Source organism: Coccidioides immitis (assembly GCF_000149335.2).
Source record: "Coccidioides immitis RS genomic scaffold supercont3.1, whole genome shotgun sequence".
NCBI lineage: Eukaryota > Fungi > Ascomycota > Eurotiomycetes > Onygenales > Onygenaceae > Coccidioides > Coccidioides immitis.
The window spans coordinates 2,354,005-2,369,236 of NW_004504310.1; the positions used below are offsets into that span (position 1 = coordinate 2,354,005).

Below are 15,232 nucleotides of genomic sequence, written 5' to 3' on the forward strand. Positions count from 1 at the left end.
CTCAATAACACAACAATGTGTAGAGAGTCTCTATTGTTCTTGCTAACCCTGTGTCACTATTAGATAATGAACACTAGCTTAAGAGAGAGCTTTCTCTTGCTTTCTCTTTCTCTTCTTTTCTTCTCTTCCTTCTCTAGCCTATATTACTATTACCAAGGTAAGTGAACCCTTCAAGCACTGCTTCATGTGGGAGACAGGCTTGTGGGAGATCTCTGATGTTCTGGAAGAAAAATGGCTTCACTTTGATATTCCACATGATTAGCTGAAAGATCACAAGCTGATGAGTTCACCTCTGGTTATGTCTTTGCTTCATGTGGCCATTAGATTTTGTCTTCATATGAGGTTTGATTCATGAAGAGACTGATGCTTGCTAGCAGTTGCTGCTGGTGTGCAGTCTTCTTTCTCTCTCTCTTGTAACTTGTCTCTGCTTTTCTCTCTTGAGAGGACCCTCACCTTCTCTTTTACAGATGAGATTGGGCCTTTGGTGAGTAGTCACAAGAAGTTTAGAGAGTGTTTGTGACTGACAGTTCTAGAGTATTATTGTTCCCTCTCTTCCTCCTTCACCAGTTGTTACTATTCTCTCCACACCAGCTCAAGCTGTAAGTGCTTCTCACAAGCTGACATTGATTTGTGTGCTGATAAAGTTAGAATTCTGCTGCTCTGCCTCCTCTTTCTGTAGTTATTGCTCCAGCCCTGACTGAAAATGTGAGTATTCTTTATTATATTTCAGTTTGCAGCTAATCTTCTTTAGATTATTGTTGTTGTTTTCTCTACACCAGCAGAGTTTGTGGGTGCTGTAGTTCTGTGGGGTGCTTGAGACTGCCCAGCACCCCCCCCACAAGACTGACAATGATGGTTTCAGACCATCTTCACTCAAATGCCATCAGCTGCTACTTTTGCTGATGTGTTGCAGACTAATCTGGTGGTTCTTTCAGACCTTCTCTCTCACACAGGAGCACAAGCTTTGTCTGCCTGTAAAAGAACATGATATTGTAAGTCTATTTAAAGGCCTGTACTTATTGCTGGTTTAGATAATCTAAACCAGTTGACTGTGCACACTCAGCTCTGTAAGAAAATTCTTATAACTTGAACTGGGGCCCAGCCATCATCTGAACAGAAGTGCTCTGCCTGCAAGAGAGCTCAGCAAGACTATAATAATATAGTCTTTGCAGAGTGCATCTTCACAGGCTTGGATCAAAAATATAACAACTGCCTATACTGTGGGCATCTTGCTTGCTCTTTCCAGCAGTAAGATTATGGGTAGTTGTTACAGGTCTTTGCAGAAGAAGCTGGAGGCTCTAATTATATAGTCTTAGTTTAGTTTTTTCTTCTTTTGTTTTGAAATCAATTGAATTCAGTTCAGTTTAACTATGCCTTTTCTCTCTCTAACCCATTTTCTAGTTCCACTACCTCCATCCATCTCTTTTGTGAACCAGGCTTGTCCAGGTTCCTACTATAAAATTGTTGAAGTAGCTTTCTCAGTGGATGAACATTACTTGTGGAAACTCATGTCTTGTCCTTCTTATTATCATATTCTTCTTAATATACTCTATACTACAGCTTGTGACCCTCTCTCTTTAAGTTAATTATTTTGCAGACTTGATACTTCTTTTCATCCTCATTCACCTTGTAAACTTTATGATGAGATGAGCTATTGATTTCTTCACAGATCTTGTGTTTGTGAAGCAGAAATATATAGAAGATATCATAAGTTTACAGATCTGGAGACAGTTCCAGTCTATAGACTTGCAAGCCTATCTTCTCCACAATTCTACAAGGCCCATACCTCAACAAATCCAGTTTTTTGTTAGGCCATGTGGTCTTGATATTGCAAAGATTAAGCCACACCTTGTCTTCCATCTGGAAGATCTTTGTGGTGTACTTCTGATTATAGTACTTCTTCTGGTAAACTTGTGCCTTTGTGAGTGATTTCTTGGCCTCTTTACAGAGCAATCTCATTGTCTCCATCTGATTTCTTGAATTCTTGCACACATAGTCATACTTATCAGGATCCAAGAATTCTGTTTGCAGATTCAACCCATATGTCAGCTGAAAAGGTGATTTCTGTGTGGAAGTCTGTTATGAGTTATTGTACACAAACTCAGTCATTGGCAATCACATCATCCAGTTATCTTGATTATAATTGACATAGCTTTGCAGGTACTGCTCCAGCACACTATTCAGTCTCTCAGTCTGACTATTAGTTTATGGGTGGAATGCTGTGCTCATTGCTCTTGTGATCTTCAAGATATGAGTCAAATTACCCCAAAATTCACTCATGAACAGAGATCCTCAATCTGTTACTATGCTTGCAGGTAATCTGTGCAATCTCACTATCTTGTGAATAAAGAGATGGGCCAATTTCTCTGATGTCAGCTTCTTTGTTGTAGAGATAAAGTGAGCTATCTTTGTGAACTGGTCCACTACAATCAGAATACAGTTAAACTGCATCTTCTCAAAATTCAGACTTGCAGAGAGATCTGTAATAACATTCATGCTAATGAATTCTCAAGAGTAATTTGGGATTGGTAAGAATGATAGTTCTTCTTGAGACTTCCTGCAAACTCTTCTTGAGCTCTGACAGACTCTACAGGCTTTGCAACACTTCTTTACCAGTTCTCTCATTCTTGGCCAAAAGTATTTGTAAGCTATAAGCTTGTACATTCTTGCTGTAGCAAAATGCTCTATAAGAGGTAGATCATGATGATATCTAATCAGCTCTATTTGCAGAGCCTCATTCTGAGAGATGTACATGTAACTATCTCTATAGAGAATACTCTTCTCCTCTTTTCACATCATGAATTTCTTTGTGCCTGCCTTAATGTCTTTGCAGACCTCAGCTGCATAGTTATCACTTTGCAGTAGATTTGACAGTAATGCCAACAGGTTGAAGCTGCTCTTTTTATAAGAATTCTCCTTACAGATCAGATCTTTGATCTTCTGGACCTGTATTGCAATCTTCTTCACTTTGCACATGCCTCCCAAGACAATTTTTGTGAGTAGTTTCTTGATCTCAATCTGAAGCTTTGTGAAGATAAGTTATGCATTCTCATCTTCTCCCTCTCCTCTCTAGTTTGGAGAAACTTGAACTGTTGATTTCAACTTTTCTGTGGTCTCTTGCTTCTTCACAAGCATTATTCTTAGTTGATTTGTAGTCTTGTGACCCTTCTTATCATCTAGACCAGTCTTCTTGATATAGTCAGGTCTTTACAAGAGTCCATCTGCCAGATTCTTAGTTTCTTTCACATGGTCAACTGTAAATCAAAAGACTATCAGTCTTTGTGTTCAGTGGACCTGTCTTTGCAAGAGGTCTTGAGCAGTCTGGAAGTAGCACAAGCTATCATGGTCTGTAAGAACTTGAACTGGTGTTTGCAAGCCTTCCAACCAGCAGTACCAATATCTAAATGACTCCATAATTGTGAGCAGTTCCTGATCATAAATGCTGTAGTTCATCTCTGTGGATTACATCTTCTGTAAATAAAACCCAACTAGAATCCAGATGCCATTCTTTGCCAGCTGTAATAGAATACCACACACTGTGAAGCCAGATGCATCTGTTTCCAATCTGGTCTTCCATTCCATATCAAAATAATGAAGCATAACAGCTTCCACAAATGCTCTTTTCAGACTTATGAAGGCTTTGTGATCTTTCTCAGTTATGAAAGTATTGGCTTCTCTCCTCATCTCTCTTCACACATATCTGCTTAGCTTTGCTTCTCCTCCCTTTAGAAGAGCAGTCAGGCCACAGGCTATCTTAGAGAATCTTGGGATGAAGTGCCTGTAAAAGTTTGTGAATTCTAAGAAGATCTGAACCTCTTTCTTACTGATTGGCTCTGGTCAGTCAAGAATAGTGTCCATGTGGCTCTTCTCCATAAGAACACTCTCTGGTGTTATGATATACTCAAGATAGTCAATCTCACAAGTATTGAACTTGCACTTTGCCAGCTTGTAATAAAGATCTGCATTCTTGAGTGCCTTAAGTACTAATTTCACATGCTCCTCATGGTTCTCCTTGCAAGCTGAGTACACAACCACATCATCAAGATAGGCTACTGTGAACACATCCAGATATTTGCTAAGTGCCTTCACAATATATGATTGGAAAGCTGCTGGTGCATTTGTGAGTTTAAAGAGCACTATCAAGTACTCAAATAGCTTCTGTGAAGTTCAAAATGCAGTCTTTCACTCATTCTCTTCACAAATTCTCAGTCTATGGTAGGCATTCTTGACATCCAACTGAGTGAATATTGCAGCTTCCACAAGCTTATACAACACATCTTCAATCAGTAGTAGAGAATATCTATTCTTGACTGTTTTTGAATTCAGATCACAATAGTTCACACACATTCTTAGTCTGCCATTCTTCTTGAACACAAACAGGATAGATGCTCCTGCAGATAACTTAAAAGATCAGATAAACCCATGAGTTAGAGTACTGCTCAGATATTTGTGAAGAGTCTCTTGCTCAGCTTGCAAAAGTCTGTATATTCTTCCAAATTCTGGCTGCTTTTCTGGTTCAAGATCTATGGCCAAATCATCTTTACAGTGTGGTGGCAGCTCCCAAGCTCTCTTGTCACTAAACACTTCTGTGAGTTTGCAGTAGACTTCTGGTATCTGGAGATCTAGATCTGCTGTCACTATCTGTTCTGATTTGTGGAGAGTCATCATATAGATGAGCTTCCCTCCTTTCACAAGCTCTGAGAGGTTAACTGGTTTAACCTTCACAAGCAGGTCACAACATACAGTTTGGAACTCTAGCCTTAGTTTCTTGAAATACATTTTGGGATTGTATTGCTGCAGCCAGCTCAAACCCACTAGCATCTCATCTCTTATATTTGCAACCATCACTTGTTCATGGAACAACTGCCAGTTTCTCTGAGAGTTACAGGCTTTAAAGAATATATTCACAATCCCTTCTGCAAGAGTAATATTCTCATGATTTATAGCAGTTTCAATCTCTATAGACATCTTGTGCACCTCTAGATCTAGCTTTGTGGCCAATCACAAACTGATCACTAGAGATTGACAGCCTGAATCTATTAGTGCTGACCAGATAATACTTCTGTCAGTTGGGCTTCACACACCTAGAACAATAGAGGGGAGAGCAAGGAGACTATTCTTGAACAACTTCATTATATTAATCTTATCTACTTACAGCTTCCCAACTTCCTATTTGCTACTCTTCTTCTTCTTGGGACAGTCTTTTGCAAGATGGCCTTTTTGGCTACACTCAAAGCATCTCTCATTCTTTTTCAAGACTTCACAATTCTTGATAAGATCCTTCCCCATCTCCTGAGCAGGCCTCTGGAGTTAACTTCTCTTATCCATTCATGGTCTTGAGTCATTGATCTTCATACCTCCACAAGCACTTCCAACTGGATTGGTAGACTTCATGTGTGAGGCATTCTTTGCATAGACTACTGATACACTTGGTTGGAGCTGGGTGGCCAGTGCTACTATGTTATCAATGTCATCTGGTATCTCCAGCTGTTCATCCAGTTTGGTTTGCATGGGCTTATTCAAGCCCCATATAAACAGGTTCTTCTTCATTTTTATGGAATCTTCAAATTCTTCACCAATCTCTGTTGTGAGCTCTAGAAATTGTTGATAATAGACATAATTAGTTTCATTCAAACTTTTGCAAAGGCCAAAGATTGCTTGCCAAGAGTTTTGTGTGTGGTTTGCTGGATCTTCTAGCCTTACATATAGAAATTCTTTAAGGCCAGTCCAGTTGTTTTTTGATGGATTGCCTTTGTGGTGGGCCTTCTAAAGGTCTTTCTCAATATAATCAAGTCCTGTGAGAGCATACACAAGAGTATTCTCATCATTCAGTTTGCTTGTATTGTGAATGGATTCAATATCTGAGATGAACTGATGATATTCTGTGTAGGTTCCAGTCTGGTAGTGCTTTGTGTGTTGTGGTGATCTCAAGATTGACAGACACTTTGTGGGTGTTGGGTTGAAGGTAGCTATATCAAGAGATTCACTTTGTAAGTACTTTTGGATGTTCTGGAGAGCATTCAACTTCTCTTGCCATTTCACCATTTTCTTTAGTAGCTTGGTCTTCTTACAAAGCTGTTGGATTTTATCTTTTGGTGTTGGGGTAGACTCTCTCTCTGAGTTTATGGTGCTTGTTTCATTGACAGTTGAGAGAGGTGAGGTGTCAAGATTGATTATCTCTTCATAAACTTGGGTTTGTTCTTCAGATAGGTTTTCAGCTGGTGTTCCAGGTTTGTGAGTTTCAGAGGGTTAGCTTCTTCATGTTAATACCATTGTTGGGTGTCACCAAAGAAGAGTGGCAAAATGTGAGGATCATACATGTGGATCAGCATGATAATGAATCTCTAGAAGAAATATACATGGAAAAGAGTACACAAGATAAAAGGTCTGTATTCCAGCAACTATATATGACTTGTAAACAAGATTGCCACTGGCTTCCAGCAAGAGGTTCACACAGTGATGGCCTTTTATGTGTGCTTGCGAGCACATGACTTAGTGCCTCACAAGAACACATGCAACTTCCAGCAGCTTGCAAGCTGAGGCCTCTGGTCTTCACAGGTGCTGTTTGTCTGTGTAAGAGGTTTACAGCAAATCCTTACAAATAGTTGGAGCAGAAAATTAATCAATATAATCTTGAGCTCTCAAACATCTATAACTTTAATAAAAAAGAATTTCTTCTAGACTTCTGCCATATCTCAAAACAATTAGTCTCTATTGAAGTTCTATAAGCTGGAAAGAATGCCATCATTCAGAATGGTAGTTAGAAATTTCTCTCATTACTCTGCTCAGTCTCTGCTGAAGAAATTGCACTACCTCCAGCTCTTATTTACCAGAGTGAATCACAAGATCTCCAAAATACATAACTAGATGATTATGATGGAAGCAAATGGGTCTACTTTGCAGCTTCAACAAATGGTTGAAGCAATAATAAATATAGACTAGAGTGATTGAAACAGGTTTTTAATCAGTATACTAAGAAACAAGCTGATTGAGAAAGATATCTGCTTCTACTAGATGGCCATTCCTCTTATATAAATATGAAATTTATTAAATATACTGACTGTAAAAAGATTCTTCTTATAATTCTTCCATCACATTCAATTTACTATTTGTAATCTCTTGATATTAAAATCTTTGGACTGCTGAGCAAGACATATTCCAATAAGCTGGAAGCACTACTATATCAAGAAATGAGCTATATTTAAATGACAAAAAGAGATTTCTGGAGATTATTTAATATGGCTTGAAAGAAGACTTTAACAGTTGAAAATATACTTGCTGGCTTTGCAAAGACTAGAATTAACTCTCTGAATTCTCAATATTAACTATACTAATTTGAAACTGCTCAAGTTCCTATACTGTCAGTTAAATCTTTTATTTCTAGCAATATGCACCAGCTCTGACAAGAGATCAAGAGTATATATCTCCAGTACAGCCTAAATTTGCAGAGTATTAGATAGGTTATTCAAGCTAGTAAGCAGTTTGCTCTTCATAATAAACTGCTGGAACATGAGAATCAGCAGCTAAGATCAACTCTAGTAATAAAGAAGCAACATCACAAGCAAGACAAGCCTCTAGATCTACTCAATAGGAATAATTCTAGTCAAGTACAGTTCTGGTCTTCAATAAAAGTTCTTAAGATACACAAGCATCTGAATAAAATAGAGACTGAAAAAGCTGATAAAATTGCTCAAATACAAGAGATAAAACTTCAATAAGAGCTTTAAAAAAAGCAGGCTGCTAGAGATGTTAAAAAAAGACAGATTAAACAGAAGAATGCCTGTAAAAAGATCCAGAAGTAACAAGAGATCAAAAAAATTAAACATACTAGACAAAGAGAGACACAACATATTGCTTGTGAGAAGAAGAAGACTTTACAACTAGCAGAGAAGAAAAAACAGACAGTTAAACATGCTAATAAACACCAGCAGTTAGAACTTCAAGCACTGGCTTCAAAGTACTGTCAGAAGGACTCCTCTACTAAAGAGCCTCATTACAGAGAGTTTATACAATCTTCCAAAAGAAGAAGTAAGAGCTCTACAAGCATCTCTAGCAAGACATTAGACTCTCTAGCTGAGAAATCTACTGTTGACATTCCTTTGAATTCTTTCCTATCTACCCTCTGAATCTCTCACTCTGGCCATAATATTAGGCCATCCACCCATTTATTTTCCTAACTATACTAATTTCTATGCTTTAAAGAATACATTTATTTAATATTTAATAGCTATTTAATAATAAAGATCTGGTTGTTGAGATATTTAATAAATTCATTGCATGGAGCATTTGGCGAAATTTGGCTCGTTTAGTGGTGTGGCTCGTTTAGTGGTGAACTACCTTACATATTAGCCCCAGCCACAGCCGTAAACCTGATTATGTCATAACTACTCCGAACTGTACGGGAGTATAACGAATGAAGCTAAACTATTTTGGTTGGCGAGCGCCATACAAGAGTGGTTGTGTATTGGTCGGCCGATGAACGACTTCAGCATCAAACATTGTGGAAAGTTCTTTATTTTTATGATCAGAGTCTACGGAGTATATACGAAGCCGGCTGACAACAGTATAAGTAACAGCCAAAGATACAACGCTATGCAAAAGCCCTCCCAACACATTATACCCAGATCGTTGCTGCAGTCATCACAAGCGGCCCAAGCAGCGGGTTGCGGAGCCCAAAACGCCTAGCCCAATTCCTTATTGTTTGATGTCGACGCCAATGTTTATAAAATAATCACATCTTTCTCTTTGCTGCGAGTCAACAACCCTCATCTTCGTGTCCCCTGTCCTTATGAAAAGTTCCCTAAACCCTTCGGGATTGGGATCAGAGCTTGACGCGTTCCACGTCTTCCACTCCGGACTACCCTGTGCGCGATGCTTATTTGGATCCAGACTGCGAATGAAGCTTGACCAGTACCCTTGAACGACGGGTACGATTTCCTTATTTGTGGTATAATAAGACATCGGCGATCTGCCGGCAGCATAGTCCGGCCCCCAGATCCCTTCCAACTCTGCTGTATGGGGTGTTCCCAGTCCAGAGCGCAGATACAACGGGTCCTGGACGGCGTACCGATAACTCCAAGCCTGATCGTGTTTGTGGAATTCGGTAAAACTCTCCATAATGGAAATTTTGGGACATGTATACCGCATATCTCCGTATATCCTGGCCAGCTGCTGCCAGTGCATGCCAATGTCTGGGAACTCAGGCTTTACTGTTGACATGTATGAGTTTATCTTTCGAAGTTGGTCTTCCGTTAGCGCTGGAAACTGCGCGCGGAGAAACGTGTCTGAGTCTTGAATACTCTTCGTCTTTTTCGACGCAAAAAGTGTACCTTCGTCCTGATCATCTCCGAATACAACAGGTACTTTGCAGAATTTGCCCTCCTGTAAAAGGCGGTAGGTATAATCTGGCACAAGGTCGTTGTCGATCGTTGGTGAATACATAAAGAGCGGATTCATTTTAGCACCTGGAAGCGGCTGCTTGGTGTTGTGCGACTGAAGGGTTTTGACGTCCAAATTGCGAAGACATTTGAGACTGTCTCTACTACATCCGCACCCAGTACGATTCAGCAAGCTGTCGTAGAGAAACTGACTCTCCGACACCGTGAGCATGGTTCCCATTGAGGGTGAGCCTGCAATGGCACCGTGAAACGGCGCCTCATCGCACTTTTCGCCGCCATAAGCAGTCAGATGGAATACCACGGAAGCACCGCCTGCGCTATGGCCTCCGATGACGACATGGTCAGGATCTCCGCCAAACTACACGGGGAAAACCACCCAAGTCAGCGAAGTCCTCTACTCAAGGAGTCGAATGCGATTATACCTGAGCTATATGCGTCTTAACCCACTCGAGCGCTTTGATTTGGTCTTTGAGACCATTATTGAGGCTCGCGCGCTCTTCAAGCTCTTTCCCAGCAAGAAATCCATATAGGCTAACACGATAATTGAAGCCCACAGCTATCAAATTCCCTCCCGAAGCCTGGATGAGTCTAGAAGCATTGATTCCGGGATTGGCGTTCATATTGAAGCCACCACCTTGGATAAAAAAATAGACCGGCAACTTGGAATCTTTCGTTGCATTTAATGGCGCGAAAACATCTAAAAATAGACAGTCTTCGGACTCGCGCTTGGCTATCCGTGCGCCCGTTGAAAGACATCGCTTTTGGCGCTATTCGACACATTAGCTTTTTGTGTTTCCCGAGAGGGGATGTCGCTGCCTACCACGTTAGCAACTTGAATGCCCTCTTCCTTTGCAGGATCCTGAGGAGCCGCAAATCGCAACTCTCCCACCGGCGGCGCTGCGTATCGCATTCCTAGCCAACTCGTAACTCCATTGGGATCAGGAACACCCTGGTACTTTGCATACCCAAGATCACGACATGAATCCTCGGGTTTACAACTGGACGCATTTTGGTTGTTCCTCAGCGCAAGACCAATCCCTGTTCCTGCACAAGCTGCAGGTATCAGAAGCGCAAGAATGCCTATCATAAGCTTTTTCCGGGTCATCTTAAATCGCTTTTCAGGCGGCTTCACAGCAGCTATGTTCGAGTTATCCGAAGATATCGAGGAAGATAGCTGTCGAGAAGCTAAAGCAGATGGGGGTGAGTTATATGTGTTACCCATTGCGACTCGACACGGGCCAAGCAAGGCCCAGCAGACGATAGGCTATAGAGAGAAAATCCAAGGAGCAATATTAATAACGCGGCAAAGTCGAACCATTGCGGTGCTTTTCTTTGAGTGATTTAAAAAAATTTTAATATCGGAGTTAAGCCTTGTTTATGAGGGTTGGATGTTGTCTTAACAAATAGGCATGAGGCCAAAAAGTAATTTAATCAAGAGCCTCCCAGGAAGAAATCAAAAGGGCTCTTCATTTAAGAGTTAAAGAGGCACAAAAAGGGAGAGTAAATTGAATGGAAAAAGGGAAAGGCATGAGTAGATGTCATTATAATGTTGGCATCTTGATAGGGTTATATCTCCAGATAGTTAATACAGCCACAGGAACTGTTAGTTACCAGGTCCTCCGATAGGGTTCGGTTTTTATTTAGCTCTCAAGATCCAGAAAGGCAGGACTTCCTCTCCAAACTCCACTATTTCGCCATTCAGCAGTCCTGGGCTCCGGGGCATGTATCTGGATCGAGGCCATCCCCCGGAAAATCGATGTAGCAGCTTGGAGAACTTGGCATGTGGTCTCCAAGGGTGAGGGTCAAAATTCCCCTTGAGACGCGGGATACTTTGTACTCTCGACATATTTCGCTATCTCTCGGGCTCCTCGATTTTCTGGTTCAACGGCGAATCATACGCCGTTGAACAGAGTATTTTGTGGCTGTACCCGGCGGTCAAGAAGAGCAGGTTTCCTTTTGAAACCCACAGGAGGGTTTCTTACCTGGCCCCTGAATGGCTGGGCCATTTTGACTTGAGTCAAGCTTTTTCTCGCCAGAGCTAAAATCAACTAACTCAATTGTCTCTTCGCAATTTGCAACAAAGAGGAGCGACTAAGTTGCGCCAGCCTTGGCCGTTCCAAGCTAAGATCGGCCAGGCCGCGAAGTTGAGGCGCAGGGGCCAAAGACGGCCAAAAAGAAAGGATAAAAAAAAAAAGAAAAAGAGGGCTGTAATGGGCGACTTCTCCGTCCCTCTACTCCGTAGATGCTGTAGGCATGTCCATATTTGTGGCATACTCCGTACATGAATATGTACTCCGTCCATGGGTTTTCTGCCAGCTTCCCATATGACTGAACCACGTTTTCTGGACGGGTCCGTTCCAGCCAGCCCCTCGACGATAACTCAGACGTGGTCTGATGTCATTTTATTCGTCACGTCGGATTGGTGGTTGGCTCGGAGGATTTGGACAGGGCAAGGTTTGGCCATCCCCATCCTCTGTATCGTAACCCTTGTCAGATCAGGCACTGCGGGTCGCAGCTAATCGCCACCGAGACAAGATCGATCATCGGTCAGAAACCAGAGACAGAATCGCTCGCTGCGCCTGAAACGAGCCGCCAGCTTGACTGTGCCACCTTGACGTGATGGCAGCGAGGTGGACGTCTGCATGGACGTGCTTCTAGTCGAAATTTTGTTGTCAAAGAACCAGGCAGCCGCAAGTTTCCAGCCGATCTCACGCTCTGTACGACAGACAAAGCCTTGATCTGTCGAACGCTCGCAGCGGAGCAGGGTGTACGAGTCACATCACAGCAATGCTGCCCAAACTAATTACCGCGTTTGTCTTCCGTAAAAGTGTATTCTAACTGTCCCACAAACACTGCTAAAATGTGCTGTACCTACATTTCTGTTCTCCTCTTTCAGCTTCCTCTACTCCGTAGGCTTCTAACAGAAAAATGGCTTTGGCAATTGACACAATGCGGTTTAAAACCACGTGCAGCGGTCAAGCAGGCGCATCGTCTTGCCTAAGCTCTCCTCTGCAGCCAAGCCAGTACAGAGTAGGGTATCTTGTTTTGATAAGTGTTATTTCAAGAAGAAAGATCAACATTCAAGCACATCGACAGTGCTCTCCATGTGGATAAGCTTTGTCTCTCAGATATGCTCTTTCTTTTCGGAATTTCCGATCTTATGGAGTCTTTGACTCTTTCTCCTGGTTCCCCGCAATGTGTTCCCCCTGTCCTTCAGCAGCATTTAGAACTCCATTTTGAAGGAATTGCATGCACACTCGACGGCATCCCATAGTTGCATTTTAGACTGTGCCGGGCGAATGGAGGAAAATATAGGCAAATCAAGACGCCCACTTCTCCGACCAATGGTGTCCACGTCATCTCACCGGGATCAGCACTCAAAAATATGATCAATTTCAATAGTGAGCGACAAGGAAAATTCGTACACGCAAGAAACAAAAATTCTCGGTTTTGTCTCGAGCAACTATTTCTGTCATACTCCGTAGCTACATATAAAGTATCAACACTGAACTTGCCCAGGTGACGAACATATCACGAGTTTCAGTCTCCAAAACGAAGGCTTGTGGTTGTTTTATAGTAGCTCCAGAAGAAACACTTCATATCTAGTGGATGGTACCCAAAACAAACATCATCATGTCTCATCGCGAAGGGATCTCTTGTTGCTTGACCATTTGCTGCTCACTTGAGCTTAAGAGGAATGGAGATCCCAAGAAGCTGTTGGAGCGCAAGCCGAAATCCACACAAGATTTCAAAGCTGGAAAACCAAGTAGCAAAGCCGTGCAACACTGAAAATGATGGTCGAAGGAGCTGCATTATATAGTCAAATTACCCGATCGAGGTTCAGGTTATTATGCCACAGTCCCGATTTGCGAATATGCATTGAGAGCAAGCTGCCCTCCCAAATGCGCATACAAGACGTTCCCTCCGGAGATCTCCCCTTTTCGAACCATGTCAATCAGGCCTGCCAGACTTTTCCCTTCGTATACGGGATCGGTGATAAACGCTTCCATCCGAGCTCCATACTCGATCGCGTCCCATGTCTGTTTATCGGGAACTCCATAGGTTCCGGCATGATATCGTTCGTCAATCATAATATCTGATGCGGTGATATCTTCAGGCTCAAGGCCGATTTTCTCTCCCGTATTCTTTGCGATCCGAAGGACCTGTGCGCGAGTCTCCGCAGGCGTGGCGGATGCATCTATGCCAATAACTTTCTTCTTGGGCTCATCCGGGTATAGTTTTTCAATAAGCTTGAACCCAGCGACCATTCCTGCCATCGTTGAACCCGTCACCGCACAAACAACGATATTATCAAACGTGATGCCCATCTGCTGCTCCTGCTCCCGGACCTCGAACGCCCAGCGTGCAAAGCCCAGTCCACCAAGCGGGTGATCTGACGCGCCGGCGGGGATATAATATGGTTTCTCGCCCTTGTCCTCACATTCCTTCAGGAGATTTTTCAGCGAGTCTTTATGCTCGATTCCAAATCCAGCCATCCGCTCAATGCGGACATCAGCCCCCATCAGTCGGGAGAGTTGGATATTTCCTACGGACTCGTAACCCGGGTCGGACCACTCTACCCACTTTTCCTGGACAAGTTTTGCTTTGAGTCCCGCATGGGCTGCGGCAGCGGCTACTTGACGCGTATGGTTGCTTTGAATCCCGCCAATGCTAATCAGCGTGTCGCACTTTGTCGCCAACGCGTCGGCGACCAGGTACTCGAGTTTCCTGGTCTTATTGCCGCCGTAGGCGAGACCGGAGTTGAGATCATCGCGTTTGGCGTATATCTTCACAGCCCCGCCTAAATCCGCGGTCATGTTGGGAAGTAGATGGATTGGAGAAGGCTCAAGGAGGAGAGCTTTCCTTGGAATAGAAGCAAATGGCTCTGGTAGAGCGGTCATTTTCGAATCAAGGATATCTTAGTCGGCTTCTGGCAGTACGAGATAGGCCGCTAATTAAATAGTTATCTGGTAGTTATGAAGCACGAAACAATTATCACAGAGTCTGAGTGGAATGGCCGCTCGAATTTAAACTCCTCCAAACGGCCGATCCGTCCGTCCGGTCTATTTGTTCGGCATGGGCAGAGGTTCAGGCCGTTTAGTGTTTGGAGATTGCGCGCTAGTGATCTGTACTGCTGTCTCCAAGGTCACATAGGGCGCTGGGGCAACTCATATAAGGTAAATGCCGTAAGCATTGTCCGGTTCGGGCGTTGCGAGATGGTGGCTGACTCGCCGTTAAGGCACTCAGGGTTGCCTCGCTGATTGCCAACCAGGTCAACAAGCCCGGGATTGTCAACAGTGCGGTATGGCACACAGAGTGCTGTTTCCAACTGATTGCCATCAGTGCTGTCTGACGACGCTGAAACGCCGAAGCCGTCAAAGGACTCGGCTCGTCCACGACGGAAATCCGCGGCGCCCTGTTTTCCCCGCATAACTTTCAAGCTTTTGCTTGGCGTGTTAAATCTGCTATGGAAACCCACCCATCAAGACTTCTCCATGCCTCTATTTCAACATCCGGAAATCTCGGATGATTACTATCACAGCTTCTTGTTGTCTGGAAACGCCACAATTCCGGGCCAGTGGAGGGTAACAACTCTATCAGCTCCGCCTATACATGAATATCCCCTCACCCAAAGGTTCATTCTCACGGGATCGAAATAGCCGTCTGGTTCCCCATGTCATTTCGCTTGGGTTCTGAGGTTGGGATAATACCCGTGAAGGTGCCTCCGCGCGTAAAATTTTTATAATCCTTTCTCGGTTGAAGGCTCACGTCGAGTTTTCACATAAGCCTGGCGTCATGGAGACACGGTGAAATATCCGGAAGTATGTGGAAAA

At 43.0% G+C, this 15,232-nt stretch overlaps 4 protein-coding genes across 4 annotated transcripts; 1 reads left to right on the forward strand and 3 right to left on the reverse strand.

The window, feature by feature from the left end:
• Window positions 1-66: 66 nt before the first annotated feature.
• Window positions 67-1,431, forward strand: CIMG_12710 (uncharacterized protein; the record flags this gene model as incomplete). The annotated part of the gene is made up of 8 exons (XM_001248465.2): window positions 67-157; window positions 375-484; window positions 534-599; window positions 649-705; window positions 752-787; window positions 936-992; window positions 1,164-1,220; window positions 1,402-1,431. 8 exons carry the CDS (start codon window positions 67-69, stop codon window positions 1,429-1,431), a joined length of 504 nt encoding a protein of 167 aa, XP_001248466.2.
• A 7,065-nt stretch (window positions 1,432-8,496) lies between these two features.
• CIMG_02232 (triacylglycerol lipase) lies at window positions 8,497-10,835 on the reverse strand. The gene is made up of 3 exons (XM_001248460.2): window positions 10,219-10,835; window positions 9,821-10,165; window positions 8,497-9,756 (listed from the first exon to the last, which is right to left on the reverse strand). Exons 1-3 carry the CDS (start codon window positions 10,618-10,620, stop codon window positions 8,695-8,697), a joined length of 1,809 nt encoding a protein of 602 aa, XP_001248461.2. The 5' UTR covers window positions 10,621-10,835; the 3' UTR covers window positions 8,497-8,694.
• A 2,411-nt stretch (window positions 10,836-13,246) lies between these two features.
• Window positions 13,247-14,299, reverse strand: CIMG_02231 (1-aminocyclopropane-1-carboxylate deaminase; the record flags this gene model as incomplete). The annotated part of the gene is made up of 1 exon (XM_001248459.1): window positions 13,247-14,299. The coding sequence occupies one exon, from the start codon at window positions 14,297-14,299 to the stop codon at window positions 13,247-13,249; it is 1,053 nt and encodes a 350-aa protein (XP_001248460.1).
• Window positions 14,300-14,361: 62 nt separating this feature from the next.
• Window positions 14,362-14,829, reverse strand: CIMG_12711 (uncharacterized protein; the record flags this gene model as incomplete). The annotated part of the gene is made up of 2 exons (XM_001248458.2): window positions 14,362-14,461; window positions 14,549-14,829. The coding sequence occupies 2 exons, from the start codon at window positions 14,827-14,829 to the stop codon at window positions 14,362-14,364; spliced, it is 381 nt and encodes a 126-aa protein (XP_001248459.2).
• Between the last annotated feature and the right edge of the window lie 403 nt (window positions 14,830-15,232).